This window comes from Mauremys mutica, chromosome 4, assembly GCF_020497125.1.
Source record: "Mauremys mutica isolate MM-2020 ecotype Southern chromosome 4, ASM2049712v1, whole genome shotgun sequence".
NCBI classification, from domain to species: domain Eukaryota; kingdom Metazoa; phylum Chordata; order Testudines; family Geoemydidae; genus Mauremys; species Mauremys mutica.
The window spans coordinates 145,197,228-145,215,198 of record NC_059075.1 but is presented as its reverse complement, the minus strand read 5'-3'; the positions used below and the strand labels follow the sequence as shown (position 1 = coordinate 145,215,198).

The following is a 17,971-nucleotide window of genomic DNA, read 5'->3' as shown; positions in this document are numbered from 1 at the left end:
AGGGTGATTTTAAAAAAAAAATCATGTTTTATTCAAAATAGATTTTTATTTACGTTACTAGTTTTTTTCATTTTATAGTTTTAAATTGTACTCATTTCTAATTTTCCTATGTTAGTAAGAATTCAAATTTTACATACGTCTTTTTTTTCTGTTGAAGTTTTCACACTTAATTATTGTGTCTGGTGAAAAAGAGAAGTCTAGTGTTTCATTAGCATCCTTACTGTGAGAACAACACACACTCTCACAATATTGATAAGCAAATAGCCGGTGCTATATGTGCAACTACCACTACCTTTTGACAAGTTGAACTTGCCCGGTCAAAGAAATGTGAAACGATTCAACCAGGCTATACTTTACCCTCAGGGCTAGCACCCTGAAGTCAGTGGGATTTGTATTCCTACGTCATTTAAATGCTTTTGAAAATCCCATCCTTATGTTTCTAAGTATAGATTTAAGAGCCAAATTTTAGGCTCCTATTTTTGAAAATTTGAGTCGAACAAAGTTATTGTGAACTTTTTTATAATGTATTGAAAGTCTAAACTTTTTGTTAACGCTGAAGCAATTTTATGTTGAAGTGACAGTTTTTATGCCACTAAGAGTTTGTAATAAAGATACAATTTTAGCCCTGGCATGGAAACACTTCTGCGTATGCTTAACTTCAAAAGTATGTGTAGTCCCACTGAGTCCATTGAACTATTCATGTGAGTAAAATTACACACCTGCCTAATAGAATTAGGGGCTTAGTTTTCAATATTTGCTTTTGCCTATAACAATTTTTGTAAAATTCAAATAAGATAAATACTGGTAGGATAGCATTTTTAAAGAGCATTTATAATTTAATCATTATATATTTATAATCTGAAGTTGTAATATAAATTCTCTAATTGATTTTACAGAGTCTCAACCTGATTTAATCAGGGACCTAAAAAAAAGTCTAATGAATTATATTAGTCATTTTAAATTGCCTTGATTTAAATTGTTCCACTTCGGTGAAATTAGAGTTTTTCTTATACAGTGAAGACATTTAAGTGAATAATTGAAAGGTGAACTTAAATACCAGGCCCCCTAATATGCTTGCTAGTGAGTCTTGACTATTAAGTCTAAAATTAAAGTATATCAGAGCATCACAAATTCTGATACAGTTTTTATTAGGTTTTGTCCACAGTTCAGAGTTAACAGGTGTAAGAAATTAACCTGCAAGTACAGAAATGTTCTCTGAATAGAAGTTGTAATCCTTAGAAGATGAGCATTCAGAACATATGGTGAATCAATATTGCTTATCTTTATTAAGTGGTAGTAATTGTGTAAGTGTTTCCTCAGAAGTACTGATGAGTTACACTGGCAGAAAACATTTTCAAATTTAAATTTGGTAAAACAATTGTCAGGTAATCTAATATGCATGTATATTTACATGTGCAAATAGATGAAAAAACTGTTAATGGTTTAATCTCATTTGACTTAATCCCAGCTCAAGTTTGTTTTTGTTTGATTTGTTTTCAGCTGGAAGATGCTGGTTCAAGTAATTTAGATAACCTACTAAGTAGATACATCTCAGGCAGTCACCTACCCCCTCAGCCTACAAGCACCATGAATCCTTCCCCAGGACCCTCAGCCCTGTCTCCAGGATCATCAGGTAAATTGGAATGAAGGTGGTAGGTGTTTTTGATATTTTACACTTACAATCATTGGCAAGCAATTTTCTCAATGTACAAGGAAGTAATATTCCTCTCCTTTCTTGGTATGTTCACCCAGAGGTTCTCTCAACAATTTTTTTGGTGGCCTCAGAGTTTGGCCACCAACTCTTGCTGGTGGCTGCTCTGACAATTTTTCCTAAAATACTTAATTAACTTTAGGAAAAACAAATAAATATGCACATATACGTGTCCAAATCATTGTAATTTAAGTAGGTTTTTTTGCAGACTCAATAATAAAAATAATGTACAGTTTTTATTTTTTTACTGGACCTAAACAGAAACACAAATAAAATGCTTTACATGTTTTGCTATTTTTGGTTGATTTTTGTTGTTTTTTGTTTTGTTTAAGACTTGCTATCTAGTAAAACTGCTATTGTGAAAAGTGATATTTGTATATCGAATATCACTTTTCACAGCAGATTTACTAAGCCCTAGGTGGGGAGGGAGGCAGAGAGGACCAGTGGTGATGTGGGAGTGAGCCTGGGGCTGGAGCCCAAAACACTGCGGCTGGGGGACAGAGACCACTGCCACATGGCCAGAGCCTGCCATCCACCACCTCAGGGCTGAAGCCCGAAGCCCAGGCCCGACTGCCCCCAGGAAGGTGGGGAACTAACTGGTTGCCTGCTGCTACAGTGTTTGTGGCTCCAGAATGGAGCAGGGACCTGCCCGTGCTGGTGGCCCTGGGGGGATGGGCGGTTTGTCCCCCATGGGCTCCCCTCTTTTCCCCCCATCACCACCCAGGAGTCTGTGGCTGCAAGAAAAGCCCCGATGGCCACATATGAGAAACACTTGCCTTTCCTCGTAAATCAAACCCTCTAGCACCCTACCGTTTTTTCCCCATATGATGTTTTTATGGGAAGGAAGTGCCCAGAAGGGAACACAGTATTCCAATGGCCCAGAGAGGGACCAGCACCTTTCTGTGCTGTGATGTTATACTTCTCAATGTTCCTCAAAAATCCATTGGTCCTTTTTGTTACCATGTCACCTTGCAGACTTAGATCTGAGTCCACAGTTCAGTTCGAATGATTTTACTTAGGATGGAAGAATCCCATGCACTGCTACAGACTAGGGACAGAGCGGCTAGGCAGCAGTTTTGCAGAAAAGGACCTAGGGGTTACAGTGGACGAGAAGCTGGATATGAGTCAACAGTGTGCCCTTGTTGCCAAGAAGGCTAACGGCATTTTGGGCTGTATAATTAGGAGCATGGCCAGCAGATCGAGAGACGTGATCATTCCCCTCTATTCAGCATTGGTGAGGCCTCGTCTGGAGTACTGGGCCCCAAACTACAAGAAGGATGTGAAAAAATTGGAAAGAGTCCAGCGGAGGGCAACAAAAATTATTAGGGGACTGGAGCACATGACTTATGAGGAGAGGCTGAGGGAACTAGGATTGTTTAGTCTGCAGAAGAGAAGAATGAGGGGGGTATTTGATAGCTGCTTTCAACTACCTGAAAGGGGGTTCCAAAGAGGATGGATCTAGACTGTTCTCAGTGGTACCAGATGACAGAACAAGGAGTAATGGACTCAAGTTGCAGTGGGGGAGGTTTAGGTTGGATATTAGGAAAAACTTTTTCACTGGAAGGGTGGTGAAGCACTGGAATGGGTTACCTAGGGAGGTGGTGGAATCTCTAGAGGTTTTTAAGGTCAGGCTTGACAAAGCCCTGGCTGGGATGATTTAGTTGGGGATTGATCCTGCTTTGAGCAGGGGGTTGGACTAGATACCTCCTGAGGTCACTTCCAACCCTGATATTCTATGATTTATGAAGCTCCAGTCCATTCCAGGTTTTGTGAAGGGAACTTACTGAATTTCATTACATATGCCATTTAGGGAGAGATCCAGAGTTATGTAAGGAGTTTGCTATTTTTGCAATTCTTTTAGAAGTACATATAATTGTGAACGAAGCTTTTGTTCTGCATCTGAACAAATTACATTACTGAAATCACCTAACATTCCATAATGCAAATGGCCATTTCATAAATATTGGACATAAGAAAAACTGGCTTCAGCAATTCCATACAGGTCTTTCCATCATTTAGGTCTTTCCTTGCAACCCTCCAAGTTTACTTGGTCTGAATTGTGAGTTAGTGTATGCTTCCAGTATAAATGAATTTTCTCTAAGCTTACATGCAAAATGCATGCTGTGGGTCTTCCTTTCTGCTGACTTTATTTGCAATAGCCAACAATCCAGCTGTGTTAAAACAGATGAGTAGAAAGTTGGTCCTGAAACATGGGTTGAAAATAAGACTAGAAACTTAAAACACAAGTGACAACTTTTGTTCAGAGACTTGCATTTATTTGCAACAGACGTTGGTGGCGATGACCAGATCAGGATAATTCATAGATAAAAATAACAGGCATTTAGATCAAGAATATGGCTCTTTTATATTTGCATTAAATTAAGTAGTCTCTGGGATGCTAAATGAAAAGGCAGTTGACAAACACAAACATGCCAGATTCTGTATCAGATCTGCTTTTCTCTGTTTGAGCCAATGACTAAACTAGCAGTGATTCTCAACCAGGGATATATGTACCCCTGGGAGTACACAGAGGTCTTCCAGGAGGTACATCAACTCATCTAGATATCTATCTAAAGTAACTCCTCACTTAACATCATCCCAGTTAATGTTGTTCCATTGTTATGTCGCTGATCTATTAGAGAACATACTCATTTAAAGTTGTGCAATGTTGGCTTATAATGTTGTTTGGCCATGAGGCCTTGGAACCAGGGTGGGCCGGCAGCCTCCCATCAGCTCCCTTCTACACACACCCCCAGCACCTCCCGTCTACCGCCAGCCCGCAGATCAGCAACTCTCCCTTCCCTCCTTGCGCCTCCTCTCTGCAGCAATCAGCTGTTTCATGGTGTTCAGGAGGCTGGGTGGGGTGGGGGAGAGAGTGAGGATGCAGTGTGCTGGGGGTGGAGGTGGCTTGTGGGAAGGGGTGGAGTGGAGGCGGGCCTGGGGCAGAGCCAGGGGTTGAGCACCCCCTCAGCACTTTGGAAAGAACAGCAAGAGGAGTAGCCCGACGATCCACTCTTTATCACCATCTAACTGCACCACATCAACCAAACTTCACAATCATCATTGCTGAGTACAGTATTAAATTGCTTGTTTAAAATTGTTCAAAACTTATATTGCATACGTATATTATGCCTTTTGTCTGGCAAAAAAAACTTTCCCTGGAACTAACCCTCCTATTTACATTAATTCTTATGGAGAAATTGGATTCGCTTAACATCATTTCGCTTAAAGTTGTGTTTTTTCAAGAACATAACTACAACATTAAGTGAGGAGTTACTGTAGTTTTACAACAGGCTACATAAAACGCACTAGGGAAGTCAGTACAATTTTCATAAATTTTCATACAATGACTTGTTTATACTGCTTTATAATACTATACACTGAAATATAAATACAATGTTTACATTCCAATTTATTTTATAATTACATGGTAAAAATGAGAGAGTAAGCAATTTTTCAGTAATAGTGTGCTGTGACACTTGTTTTTTTAAATGTTTGATTTTTGTAAGCAAGTATTTTTTTAAGTGAGGTGAAGCTTGGGGTACACAAGACAAATCAGACTGATGAAAGGGTACAGTAGTCTGAGAGCCAGTGGATTAAAGGATCACTGACATGCATGAATCACTGGCTTATTTCATTTAGCATCACTTTCATTTATGTTGTTGTAGAATACTAGTTGCATGTAACCTGCTGTAGATATTTATGAAAAGTGATTTATACTTTTTCAGGGTTATCCAATTCCCACACCCCAGTGAGGCCACCCAGCACCTCCAGCACAGGCAGCAGAGGCAGGTGAGTACGTTCTTAGTTAACAATGTGTGGCTGAAAAATCAAATGTAAAGAACGTGTTAAAATGTAAACTAAAATCAACAGCAAGTCACTATTAGCTACAGTTATAACTATGTCCTCTTAATTGAAGAGTGAATGCATATAGGAAAATAATTATTGAAAAATTATGTTGCCAGATGTCTGTCCTTATATTTTGTAAAATGTAGGCGTCATGAGAAAATTCACAGTAATAGCTTTGGCTTTGAAACGTCTAAATTGTTTTAAACATGGAAATGTAGGACTGGAAGGCACCTTGAGAGGTCAAGTCCACCCTGTGATGAGGAGGCAGGACCAAGTAAATCTAGATCATCCCTGACACCTGTTTTGTCAGCTTTGTAAGCTTTCCGTGTACTCTTGTGTCTTTCTAGCTGTGGTTCATCAGGCAGAACTGCTGAGAAGACTGGCATTAACTTCAAGTCTGACCATGTGAAAGTCAAGCAAGAGCCAGGGACAGAGGAAGAGATATGCAGTTTCTCAGGAGCAGTGAAGCAAGAGAAAACAGAGGATGGCAGGAGGAGTGCATGCATGGTAAAGTTGCTTTGTGAATTGCATGTTACCCTGTCCCCAACAGCATCTTTAAGAATTTGGAAATCCATAAATGGTGCCTAAGAGCCCTGGAGACAGAAGGGCAAGATAGCAGCCCCTAGTAATGTCCCTGAACTCTGTTCTGTATGGATCAGTTCGAGAGATGAGAGGGATTTCAGTTTCCTTGATACCTCTGCTGAAACTGCAGCTAATGCTGCCAACTGCGTTGATGGGTTTAGTGACATGGACATGAGTCTACTGGCAAAAAGACTGGGATCCCCACTTGTTTGATACATGCCCCCATACAGACATCAGATTGTAGCAGTTTTGTTCTACTGAGCTGGACTGGATTTGACCTGTCATTTGTGAAAGGCGTCCATCCTATCCCACCAAGTGTTATGTATATTGCTGTTGGGTAATATAGCAGTGAAAGCTGTACAGTAGAAACAAATTGGAGCTTAATCTCAAATTGGCACCTTACTTAGGACTTGATTCTGTCTTTTGGTATACATGCTGAACAGCTGATGTGTCGAGCCAGAGGCAGGCTAGTCTCCCAGCTGGTGTTGTCTTTGGGATCTCAGTAAAACTACCATCAAGGGTTTAGTCTGTTCATTGTTTTTAATCTCTAGCTAGTAAAAGCTTCTGATAATTCACTGGCATGTTCTCTCAAGATCAATCTATTGAATGTTTGTAACTCTATTAAAGTCCTATGCAATTTAGTACAGAAAATAAGGTATACTTGTTCTCCATGCAGTATGTAACTCAAATATCTGATAAGGAATTGCCAATATTTGTTTGTTTTTGGGAAGCATTTTAATTTGGAGTACTAGTAAGCAGCAGATGGCCTCTGATTCCCAGCATATGAGGAAAGATGAATTTGTAAAACTGATTTCTTTGCAGATTTTCATGCAGTAATTTTATTTCAGCTTAGCAGCCCTGAGAGCAGCTTGACACCACCTCTCTCCACTAACTTGCATCTGGAAAGCGAGTTGGAAGCATTAGGAAGTCTTGAAAATCATGTAAAAACTGAACCAACAGATTTAAGTGAAAGTTGCAAACAGTCTGGACATAGTCTTGTAAATGGGAAATCGCCAGTGCGAAGTCTAATGCATCGGTCAGCTAGAGTTGGAGGAGAAGGCAACAACAAAGAGGATGATCCAAATGAAGACTGGTGTGCTGTATGCCAAAATGGAGGCGATCTGTTATGTTGTGAAAAGTGCCCAAAAGTGTTTCACCTCACTTGTCATGTACCAACACTTCTCAGCTTTCCAAGGTACCAGAAATTAAAATAATGTTACTGGTGCCCAAAAAGAGCTTTGTGGGCTTATTCACACAGTGAAACTCAGGATCTGGAACCTCAATGCCCAGGAATAGCATAAAAACTTCCCTGCCATGTATATTGCCTTCACTCTTAGGATTTATTTTGTTTTATAGTTATTCTGTGCTGATTCTGTCAATGTCAGTATTTTCCAGTGATTTTTAAAGTGGTGCACAGTGTTTAGTGCATTCATGATTAACGCTTGCACCATGATAAATTCTACACATTAGAGGAGTCTTTAACAAGGTACAACTTTACTTTTGAAAGGCATAGACGCTATAGAAACATCATAGTAGTGGCGTAGTAGACTTAATCTCTGGTGGATTCCTGGACTAATTGTGTCTCTTCCTATTTAGTGGGGAGTGGATATGTACGTTCTGCAGAGATCTAAGCAAACCTGAAGTAGAATATGATTGTGACAATTTGCAACATAGTAAGAAGGGGAAAACAGCACAAGGCTTAAGTCCTGTGGACCAAAGGGTATGTGTCAAATACTGTAGGTATCTGCATCTAAAAACTCATCTTTGACTTAACTGATTGTTATTGGTCATCCTTGTATTATAGCCGTACTTGTCCAGTAGGTTAAATATATTGTATTAGTTGTGTGCTCACAGAAATTTTAATTCACATTTAAAAGTTAATTTTATTTCCTACAAGTTTTTAATTGGAAGCTCTTTTGTGGATTTAACGTGGATGTTTTAAGTACCTACATAACACTATGTAAATTTGATGCCTTAAATTCACGGGGAGAAGTGCTGATAGGTATTTCTAGAGCATATGTATGGCAAAATGTCTTGTGTGTGTCAGAATGATTTCTAACTTTATATATGGAGAATCTATAAAGTGTTTTGAATCAGCAGTCAGAATAGTTTTGGAACTTCTTCACCATGAATAAATTCTTAAGAGGAACTTACCAACAAACTGAAATAAGGAAATGTTTGAGGGAAAATATTGAAAACAATTATTTGAATGGAATTTAAGATTGTTTAATTCTGGATTTATGAAAAAATAGGTCAGACCTGAGTGTAGTTCAATTGCATTTAACAATATGAATAGTAAGTGTCACTGAACATCTACTAGTTGCTCTGTTCTAATTTGGTTATTTAATGTATTGGCTTGTTCTGCAACTTTTTGTTTTATTAACCCCAGCTTTCTTTTGGGGAAAGGAAAGCCAAAAAAGGAGTCAAGAGCTTTTATATTAAGTATATTGTGCTAGCCAAAGTAAAGGCACTCTTTCCTTCTCCAACAATTTGCGCTCTATAAATGTTACCTTTTACACTCTTACAATGAATGAAGAGGCTTCTAGGCTTGAAGGACTTCATTTTCTACTAGTGAGACTATGTAATCTGAACCTATTTACATTAGTTAAGTACCAGCTTTTAGACTGAGGATTAAAAAGGGATATTCACTTGAAGTTTTTTTGTTCCTTTGCAAGAAATGTGAACGTCTCCTGCTTTACCTATATTGCCATGAGCTGAGCATTGAATTCCAAGAGCCAGTCCCAGCCTCGGTGAGTGTCCTGCTGCATGAAACTATGGAAAAAATAAAATGTCGTCAATGTCACCAAAAGGCCACCATCGTGACAAGTTTTGTTTTTTGGAATGAGTTGCTTGTTCTTGCCATATTTGTCATTGAGACCCTTCTGGAGTAAAACTAGTCTGAAAATTTCACTGGTCTTACCTAGCATGGTACTTCTGAACCATTAAACCTCTTACTTAAAAAAAAATCCTTTCCAATAGCAATAACTGAATGGACTGGAGAGGATTAGGGATATCTTATAAAATGCAAAATATTTTACCATTATGCTTATCAAGAGGCTTTAAAAGAAACTGTCAGCCATTTGAATTAAACCAAAAATCTGATCTTCTTGACAGTCTTGTATTTTAAGATGTAAAACAAGTTATTTTAATCTAGGAAAAGACAGTGATGGTCTAATATAATCTTTATACACAGGTTTCTTTCCCAAATACTAATAATCAGCACTAAAATATAACAAAATATGTTGTGTTGTTAAAACCTCTGATGGCCCTCTTTCCTCCCCCACAAACTGAGGTAGTTGCTTGAGATTGTTCCCTCGTGTACACATTTTTGATACTCTGATAAGTAGATTTAATTCTCCTTTTGTGAAGTATAACAATTGCATATCAATCTTTTTTTGGTGGTTTGTGATTAGATGTACACTTTCTTCACAGATACCAAACTACTATAAAATTATAAAGAAACCAATGGATTTATCTACAGTAAAAAAGAAGCTGCAAAAGAAACATTCCCAGCACTACCAAACTCCTGACGATTTTGTGGCAGATGTCCGGCTGATCTTCAAGAACTGTGAAAGGTTTAATGAGGTATGTTAACTTCCAAACTGTAAAAAAATTTTTGGATTGAGATTTATTTAGGCCTGATTCCACAGCTGCCTCTCACAAAACTCCAACTTGCAGTCGGTGGGAGTTCCACATGTGGAGCAGGTGCAGAGTCGGGCCCTTTATAAGTAAATACAAACCAATTGATGACAGATCTTGCCTTTGGTTTTCATTAGAAGAGGCTATAAAGTGCACAGAAGGAAAACTTTTACATGCGTTTGTGGGAAGTCGTGAACTCTGCAATAGCTGCACTTATGGATTAAATTCATGATGTGGGGGAGCAGTTATTTGCTAAGGCCTTCTGGCTGGCCCATCTTGACTGGATTGTGGCCGTTGCTGAGAACTGTGGTGTGGCATAAATTGGGTAATCCCCCCCCCCCCAAAATATTCCAAATTATGCCAAAATGGAATATACTATTATTGCTTATCAATATTATGCCATAAACTTGTACTGATAAGGAAAAGTCTATCTAGAGAGAACCCCTACTGGTTGTCTCTTCCTGAACTCCCAGAGTCGGGCTTTCATAACTATAAGCAGAGCCCCAAAAGTCTTTCTATTAGTCCCCAAAAGATCTGGCAGTTCTCTCTTCTGGTTCATAGGTGTCTAGTCTGGCACAGAAGCAGACGTTAAATTGGTAGCCCACACAGGGATGTAAAACTTTTCTGGGGAATGTGGATAGATGCGCCAGCAGCTCTGGGACGTTTGCTCACCAGTTACTGAAGAACTTGCTCACATGAAGAACTGAAGAGTGTGATCCCTAGTGGGGAGGTACCACTTAAGGTGGTGTAGAGTACAGCAGTAATAAAGTGGAACAAAGAAAAGGAAAACTTAATCTGAATGTCACAGAAAAGTCCTTGATGCTGAGCCACTGGAATATGGAATAGTCCGGGGAGAAGTGGGGGGAATGACCATCTCTGGGACACTTAAAGCAAGATCACATGAAGGTCTGCAGAATGTACTGTAGGGAATGGTCTTGCATGGGCCCTAGTGATGATGAAATGACTTTGATAGATCTCAATGTGTAACTTTAGTTTTCTGATGTTTAAACAGCATTTCTGTCCTCTGCACAGAGAGAGACCCTTTGGAGCAAACAAACCTATGTTTAAAACTGACTGAGCCTCACATAAAATATTGGAATAACGAAAATAACCATTAAAAAGTTTTAGAATGAGGCACATTTGCACAGTTGACTTAGACACAAGCACATGGGACTTGACCTCTTTATAATCATCTGTCAGGTGGAGGTTAATGGGGGAATATGGAAAAAGTGCATCTCTCAAAGCTGTTTGATCTAGGGAGTGAATGAAGCCTCCGCTCTGGAGGAAACCACTTCTGCTGCTCTTAAGAAGTATAGTGTAACTATGGCAAGAGTAGCAGGAGGCTCCAGGGAACAGTGGTTCTTTAAAAGGACTCTTCAGACTTCGCTGTTTGGAGTCTCAAGTACTAACTCTTACTCTGGAAGCTGAGGTGATCCGACCACTCATGACTATGGATACAGTTTTGTCACAGTAAAATTATGCATAATTCACAGCACGGTCACAGTTTAAAAAACAGAGAGAGAGAGAGAATTTCGTGCTATGATCGTGGCCACCTTGTGGATCCTCCTCCCGTGCATTAACAGTTTATTAGTTCACACTGATCTAGTCCTCTTTGAAACAGAACTAGATCAAAGCAAACTAACCAACTTTTAATGCAGGGCAACAGGGTCCACATGAAAAGTTAATTAGTTGGCTTTAATCTAGTCTCTTTCAAAGAGGACTAGATCACAGTGAACTAATGAACTGTTCATGTGTGGCAGCAGGGTCTATATAAATAGCAAAATCTACAGTCCCATGACAGCGGTGACCATCATGACCTAAATCAGATCCTTACTCATGACACAGGTTCAAATACAGTTCCTGCATTTTTATAACTTGACACATGAAGGTAATCAAAGTGGAAATGGATCCTGCAAGAACGCACTATCATTTCTTTTATAGACAAGATTTATACAGGAGCTCTTCTGTTATGATTGAAACATAGAGCACTTACTTTCCATGATAACATTCTGGGCAACTGAGTTTGATAATAAAGGAACGTTGTCATGAGCGTTTATTATAATGTGTTTTAACATGACCGGGAGCAGCTTATTATACGATAGTTTCATATCTTGCCAAAGGTTCATGAACCATAGATTTTGACCTATACGACATTGAATTTTAGAACTATACTTATCTGGTCATAACAATCTGTTTTTCCTGTTATGGCTAACTTTAGTCATCCAACCCTATGCAATCTCATAACTTTAGAAAGGATTATAATTTCATTTTTTTTGACTCTGGTATCCTTTTTAGATGATGAAAGTTGTTCAAGTTTATGCAGAAACACAAGAGATTAATTTGAAGGTAAGCGTTTCAGACCACGCACACTTGGTGAAGGGATGTGCATTACCAACAGGTGAATATTCCTTTTTTCTTTTTATTTGCAGGCTGATTCAGAAGTAGCACAGGCAGGGAAGGCAGTTGCATTGTACTTTGAAGATAAACTTACAGAGATCTACCCAGACAGGACCTTCCAACCTTTGCCTGAATTTGAGCAGGAAGAGGATGATGGTGAAATAACTGAGGACTCCGATGAAGATTTTATACAGCCACGTAGAAAACGTCTAAAATCAGATGAAAGACCAGTGCATATAAAGTAATCTGATAATATGGACCTAAACCTATTGTAAAAACTGTTATTTAAGTGTTCCTGGAATATCATCATGCCTTCAGTGGTCATTTTGAAGAAGCTGATAGCTTTTAGACAGTATTAGATTACAAAAAATGTGTACAGAAACATTCTTGTCAAAGGGGGAAAAGTTTGGTTGTAATTTTTTGTGAGGTTGGATTATTTGGAATTCCCTTTTCTTTTCCCGAGGACACTCTCGGCATGTTCTCACAGTTAGACGTGGGTGAATGTTGATAAAGATGCAGAGTTGATATAGGATGCTCCTTGTACAGATAAGTGGACTGTCATACTGCCTAGTGAACTTTTCTGCAAGACTGGACCAATACAGCAACTGTATATCACTTTCACGATGGACTGTCGTCTAAACTGTAAGAAACTTCGCTAAAACATCCCCTCTTGTGTGAACTTAAGTGTGAATTGCATCATTGCTTTTATCACCTTCTCATTTAAGTGATGTTGTGAGTAACTGATCTTCTGTGTTAATTCAAGTATCTAGATTCCGCTTTCTTTACAACGTTTTATGTATAGAAACATTACAAATGATCATTAAACTGTTCTAAATTGGCAAGTGCAGGAGTGTGAGTTCTTAATACATGCAGGAATAGGCCTGGTTGCAATGAATGCTTTTCAGTAGGGTTCATGCATTTTTATTAATGGAGTCCTATACACAGAACACTTAAATGCATTTCTTGTTGGAATTGTTAGGATTTTATTCTCTCTTCCAAATCCCTCTGCAGAGGCAGATAGCGCCAATATTAGTTATATAATTTTCTGTACTTATTCATTTAGACTGAGAAGATAACTGATTTTCCAGTCTTCCTTAATATCAGTTTCCGATAGACCACTATTGGCAAACAATAACCTGACTACCAAATGTGTAAAATTTTCTGTATTCACTTTGTCTTATTTGTAAATAGGGGATTGAAATTTTTTGCAGCTCAGCAACATTTGCTGAGCTGTTTTTAAGCTTATATGTATTCTTACTAATGTTCCTATCAAGAACAGATTTGTAATATATGCTCTCTTTCTAACAATGCATTCATATTGAGGTTCTATCTAATTTTATTAGAGAGCCACTCAGAACTTTCTTCAGAAGCAGCTTATGAGTGAAATACCTAGAAAGATTAGAATAAACCTGTTGGAATTGGGTTACTTATCCAGCCACAAAATGGAGCACTTGCACGGACCAGGGTTTGAAATTTTGAGTGATTTCTGGTTGAATTCTGAAAATAGATCAGTCCCTATCCAAACTCTGTGTAAAGTAGGCACCTCTAATTACACCTTCCCATTGAAAACTGCCTTGATTGCAGCATTTGTGGGTAGACCTACCAGCACAATGAACTGGTTAAACTTCCTCTACTGGCCTGATCTGCAGGGATTGGCACTAAAATGTAATTTTTAGCCTTTGTACAGATGAATCTTTTGTTAGAATAAGATGAAACAGTCCTGTGTGTGACCGCAGACCAGATCAGGGTGACCAGAATGTAAATTTGCCATGAAATTTTGCTTAAATACAGCAGATCTGTGGCAAACGAATTATTTTTGGCATGAGCGATTCATATGACAAACGTTGCATGTAAAGAAAGATTTAACTTAACCATAAAGTAGAGGTAAATATTTTTAGCAAAAAATGTATTGAATCAAAATAAATGATGCTCTAAATTCTTTATGCAAAACACTTAGGATTAATTTTCTGTCTACATAGAAAAAAATTAATTCACATGTGACTAAATCCTTTCTAAAATATTGGAAGGGATTTGAAGGCATTTACAGCTTTGTCTTACTTCCTTAGGTTACCTTAGATATTACACTTGAACAAAATTATTGGATCCTTTTGTTTTATTTTGTTCAAATGGTAACGTTTTCTCAAAGGATTTTGCCCCATTAAATGGAGTCATTATAAACCATTCATATTTGAATACAAAAAGTAGTTACCCAACTTCTTTTAAAATGTACATATGTACATTCATGTAGTGACATTTTGTTAAATCTTTGAGTGTCAGAAGAAAAGGATGGGAAGTGTGCGTAGGAAATTCTAACCTTTTGGGTAAGATTAGATCTCTTAACGACTACACTCATCTATTCGTTGTGCAGTTTCTAGTTTATCTCAGAAAAACTTGTCAATTTGAAAAGGAATATTCGCTCTTAAATTAACAGTGGGAAATGAGATTTCGTGGATTGTCTTCAGTTTGTGTTGCTAGTTTTTATGGCATTTAAACACTACATTCTGCAGATGTCTTAACATTTTGAAATAACCTCTCAGACACTTTAGATTTGTTCTCTATATAAACAGGTAGACTCACTATAAGGAATTTTGTTAAACTTTAAAGTAGCCTGTATTCCATTAGTTCCATCTACAAACCACAGTTAGTGACATTGTGCTTTGATTCTGGTCACAGTTTCAAGTTTTATTCTTGCACGTTATCCAGTAAACTTTTTAAAAAGTTGTTTTTTCCTTTCATCTCTGCAGATGACCATAAAGATTATTGCTTTTGATTATATGAAATTTTGAACTGTTGGCAAGAAATCTTAAGTTAAGAATTCTTAACTTATGTACAACAAATTGATGAGAACAGTCTAATCAAGTAAATGAGAACGAAGAACAATTCAATCAAGTAAATATTTTTCATTTTTTCTTTCCCTTTTGGTACTCCAAATATTCTAAGTCAGAGTAACTTTTTGGAATTAGCTAGGTTCCATTCATAAAGGATGCTGACGGATATATAAGCTGCATTAACCTACTTCTTATTCCCTTAGACTGTGATAATAAATTTATCCTACAACTGTTCAGAGTTCACTCAGCCAAAACATATTTGTGCCGGGTTGCATATATTTTACTTAATAGCAAATTGATTAATTTTATTAATTGTATTAACATCTGGAACGTTCGGAGCAGCCTGTTTGGCAGTTGATGGGTACTGAAGGATGTGTGTGCAATAGATGCAAATAAAAGTTGTGAGCTACATTGGAATTTAGAACATGCCTTACATTAAAGATAAGCCTTGAAGCAGATATTGGGGTGCACTGTGCATGCATCATAGTTTATCTGCACAGTTGCAATGTTCTAATGTGATAGCAACAGGATATTTTGGCATGTGATGTAACTATATGCTCTGATCTTTAAATGCTCCTGTAAAAAGATCATTTGCATCTCACTTTTTGTTGTAAATGGTTCTGAGGTTTAAGTTAATCCAAAGAAGTAAAAGGTAACTTGCTTTTGAAACAGGAGTGAAAAGTGTGTACAGTGTGCTAATTGTGGACTTCTCAATTACCTCAGCAGGTATCCTGCCATGTAATTACTAGTGATTAGTGTTAATTTAACCAGCTACATAGGTTCAGGTCTCTTACTTAACTGTGCCCTGGAATTAAATCGCCTACCATGTAATGTTAAGGCTGAGTTACTGTCCAAAAAGGGTGTTCCTCTAACTTTTAAAAGTAGAAATGCTCTGTTAAGTGTAGATAGCTTGTTTCTTGTGAAATGTCACCATTAATATTATGTGGCATGGCACTGATGTTATGTCAACATACTCAACACTGGATCAGTGAAATGTTTTATAAACATTTCTGCAAGCTACCAGAACTGAGATCTTTAAAATTAACCCAAACTTACCATTCTGTTGTATAACCTAGTTTATTAGCTGATCCTATTTAAGCTTAGGTAATGGCAACAGTGTTTTAAAGTTGCGTGTATGATGTACTGGATGTAGGCTATTTTTCTTGTTTTCTTATTCTCTTCCTTGGAAAAAGCAATAAAACTGCTTTGTCTGTTGCCTATTAGCATGACAGGAATCCTTTCCTTTGGATAGTGGTTTTATAGGAAAGTTTGTATGCATATCACCAAGTCTAGCTTTTAAAACAGAGTGTGCAGGAGTTATTGACAATATAGTGTGGCATTTTATTTTAAAAATTGGGGAAAGTTACATATTTTTTTAAAAAGTAGGTGTTTGAGTAAATAATGGAGGTACTTTTTTAAAAAATGTATATGCCACAGTTTACATAGACATATTTCCGACTAAACATATACGTTGTAACTTCAGATATGGCAATTTCTTTTACTTGGTTAAAATGCATGTACAGTAACACTTCCATCTTAATTCCTTGTGTTTGCCTACTCGGGTCCTCCTTTATATGCTTTTTAATGTATCTGAATCAAAATAGTTTTCAAAAATTGCAGTTAATTTGGATATCTTTATTGTAACTGAACTATTACATGTATGAAATGCAGTTTTGCCCTTTTCTATTGAATGATCTTTACAACTGAAGGCTGCCTTCTTTAAAATGAACTGAATTTCTACAAGGAAAGGTACTAAAAGAATTTTGTAAGTCTGCTTATTATAGCATTCACTCTAGAGTGTGACCTAAATTGAAAGGAATAAAAAAATAAAATGCATGTCTGGTAATGGTCTGCAAATGTGAAAATTTCTTAAGTTCAAAACATCCTGAAACATGTATATAGCCTATAAAGATTTGTGCAATTGCAAGCCTGTTTTAATTTTATATGTAAGCATACTCATGGAAGGGTTAAATTCACAGCAGTCTCAATAATTTCTTGTTTCCAGCAATTAAACTGGTATTCTTTTTGCACATAGGTAACTTTGCTCATCCTTCAGTATGATTCTTCAAAAAGTGCTGTTTCTGTGGTATTGTATTATCTGAATAATCATATTTAACTTTAACAGTTACAGTTTCTGATTGTTCTGTTCCTGTGTTTTTTGCTGGTGTGTAATAAAGGCAACTTTTTTCTTTCATGGTTATTTAATACACTAGCTGCCTGTAAATATTTCTTGTTAAATGCTCTGGAATGTGGTGTAGAAGTTGTACTAGATCAGTTTAAAGCATTGTTTGAAAACCAGTTTGTTTTGGTTATTTCTATTAAATTAGAAAAATGAAGAATTTTTCAATTTGAGTTTCTTTTTTGCACATCTGAACTAGACCTTTAGAGGGCACAAATGTATTTTGATGAGTCATTTTAACGATAGTGGGAAACAGTAAATACTTAGAACAGAAGTTTTGTACAAATAAAAGTAAATTCCATTGTTGGGCAAGACTATCAAATAAAGAAGAGAGCAGTATTTGGAGCATGAGCTAGAACGGGACAAGATGTAACGCGCATTCCTAGCATGATTTCTTTGTCTAATAATGGTCCTTGTTTCTCTCTCTCTCTCTCTCCTTTGGCTTTGCTGCCACACCTCTCTCCATCATGGTTTGTGTATTTACTCATTTGAAAATGGAACTAGATTGGATAGTAGCAGAAGGTGCATTCTTGGCTTGCCCAATGCTTGTTTTGGAGAGGGCAGTCTCCAAATGGTGGCTAAACCATAGGAACAGTTATCTAGAACTTAGTTCTGGCGAGTGTGAGGGAAGGAGGTTGCATGGCTTTGAAAGTTCTTCCTCTTGGACTTTAGCGGCTCTCATGTTTGAGTGCTTGTAGAAAAGTGTCTTATGTGTGTGCACATACATACAACACCAGGAACACTTCAGCATGGGTAATAGCTTCCTGGTCATGACGGTGGTTGAGC

The 17,971-nt window shown here is 37.5% G+C and overlaps 1 protein-coding gene across 1 annotated transcript in view; it reads left to right on the top strand.

The window, feature by feature from the left end:
- Positions 1–17,339, top strand: part of TRIM33 (tripartite motif containing 33) — a 71,563-nt gene extending 54,224 nt beyond the window's left edge. The window contains 9 exon segments of the mRNA XM_045015019.1: positions 1,501–1,633; positions 5,440–5,503; positions 5,908–6,067; positions 6,991–7,337; positions 7,739–7,862; positions 8,818–8,892; positions 9,575–9,727; positions 12,077–12,127; positions 12,211–17,339. Of these exon segments, the coding sequence (XP_044870954.1) occupies positions 1,501–1,633; positions 5,440–5,503; positions 5,908–6,067; positions 6,991–7,337; positions 7,739–7,862; positions 8,818–8,892; positions 9,575–9,727; positions 12,077–12,127; positions 12,211–12,423 (1,320 nt within the window). The 3' untranslated portion in view covers positions 12,424–17,339.
- The last annotated feature ends 632 nt before the right edge of the window (positions 17,340–17,971 follow it).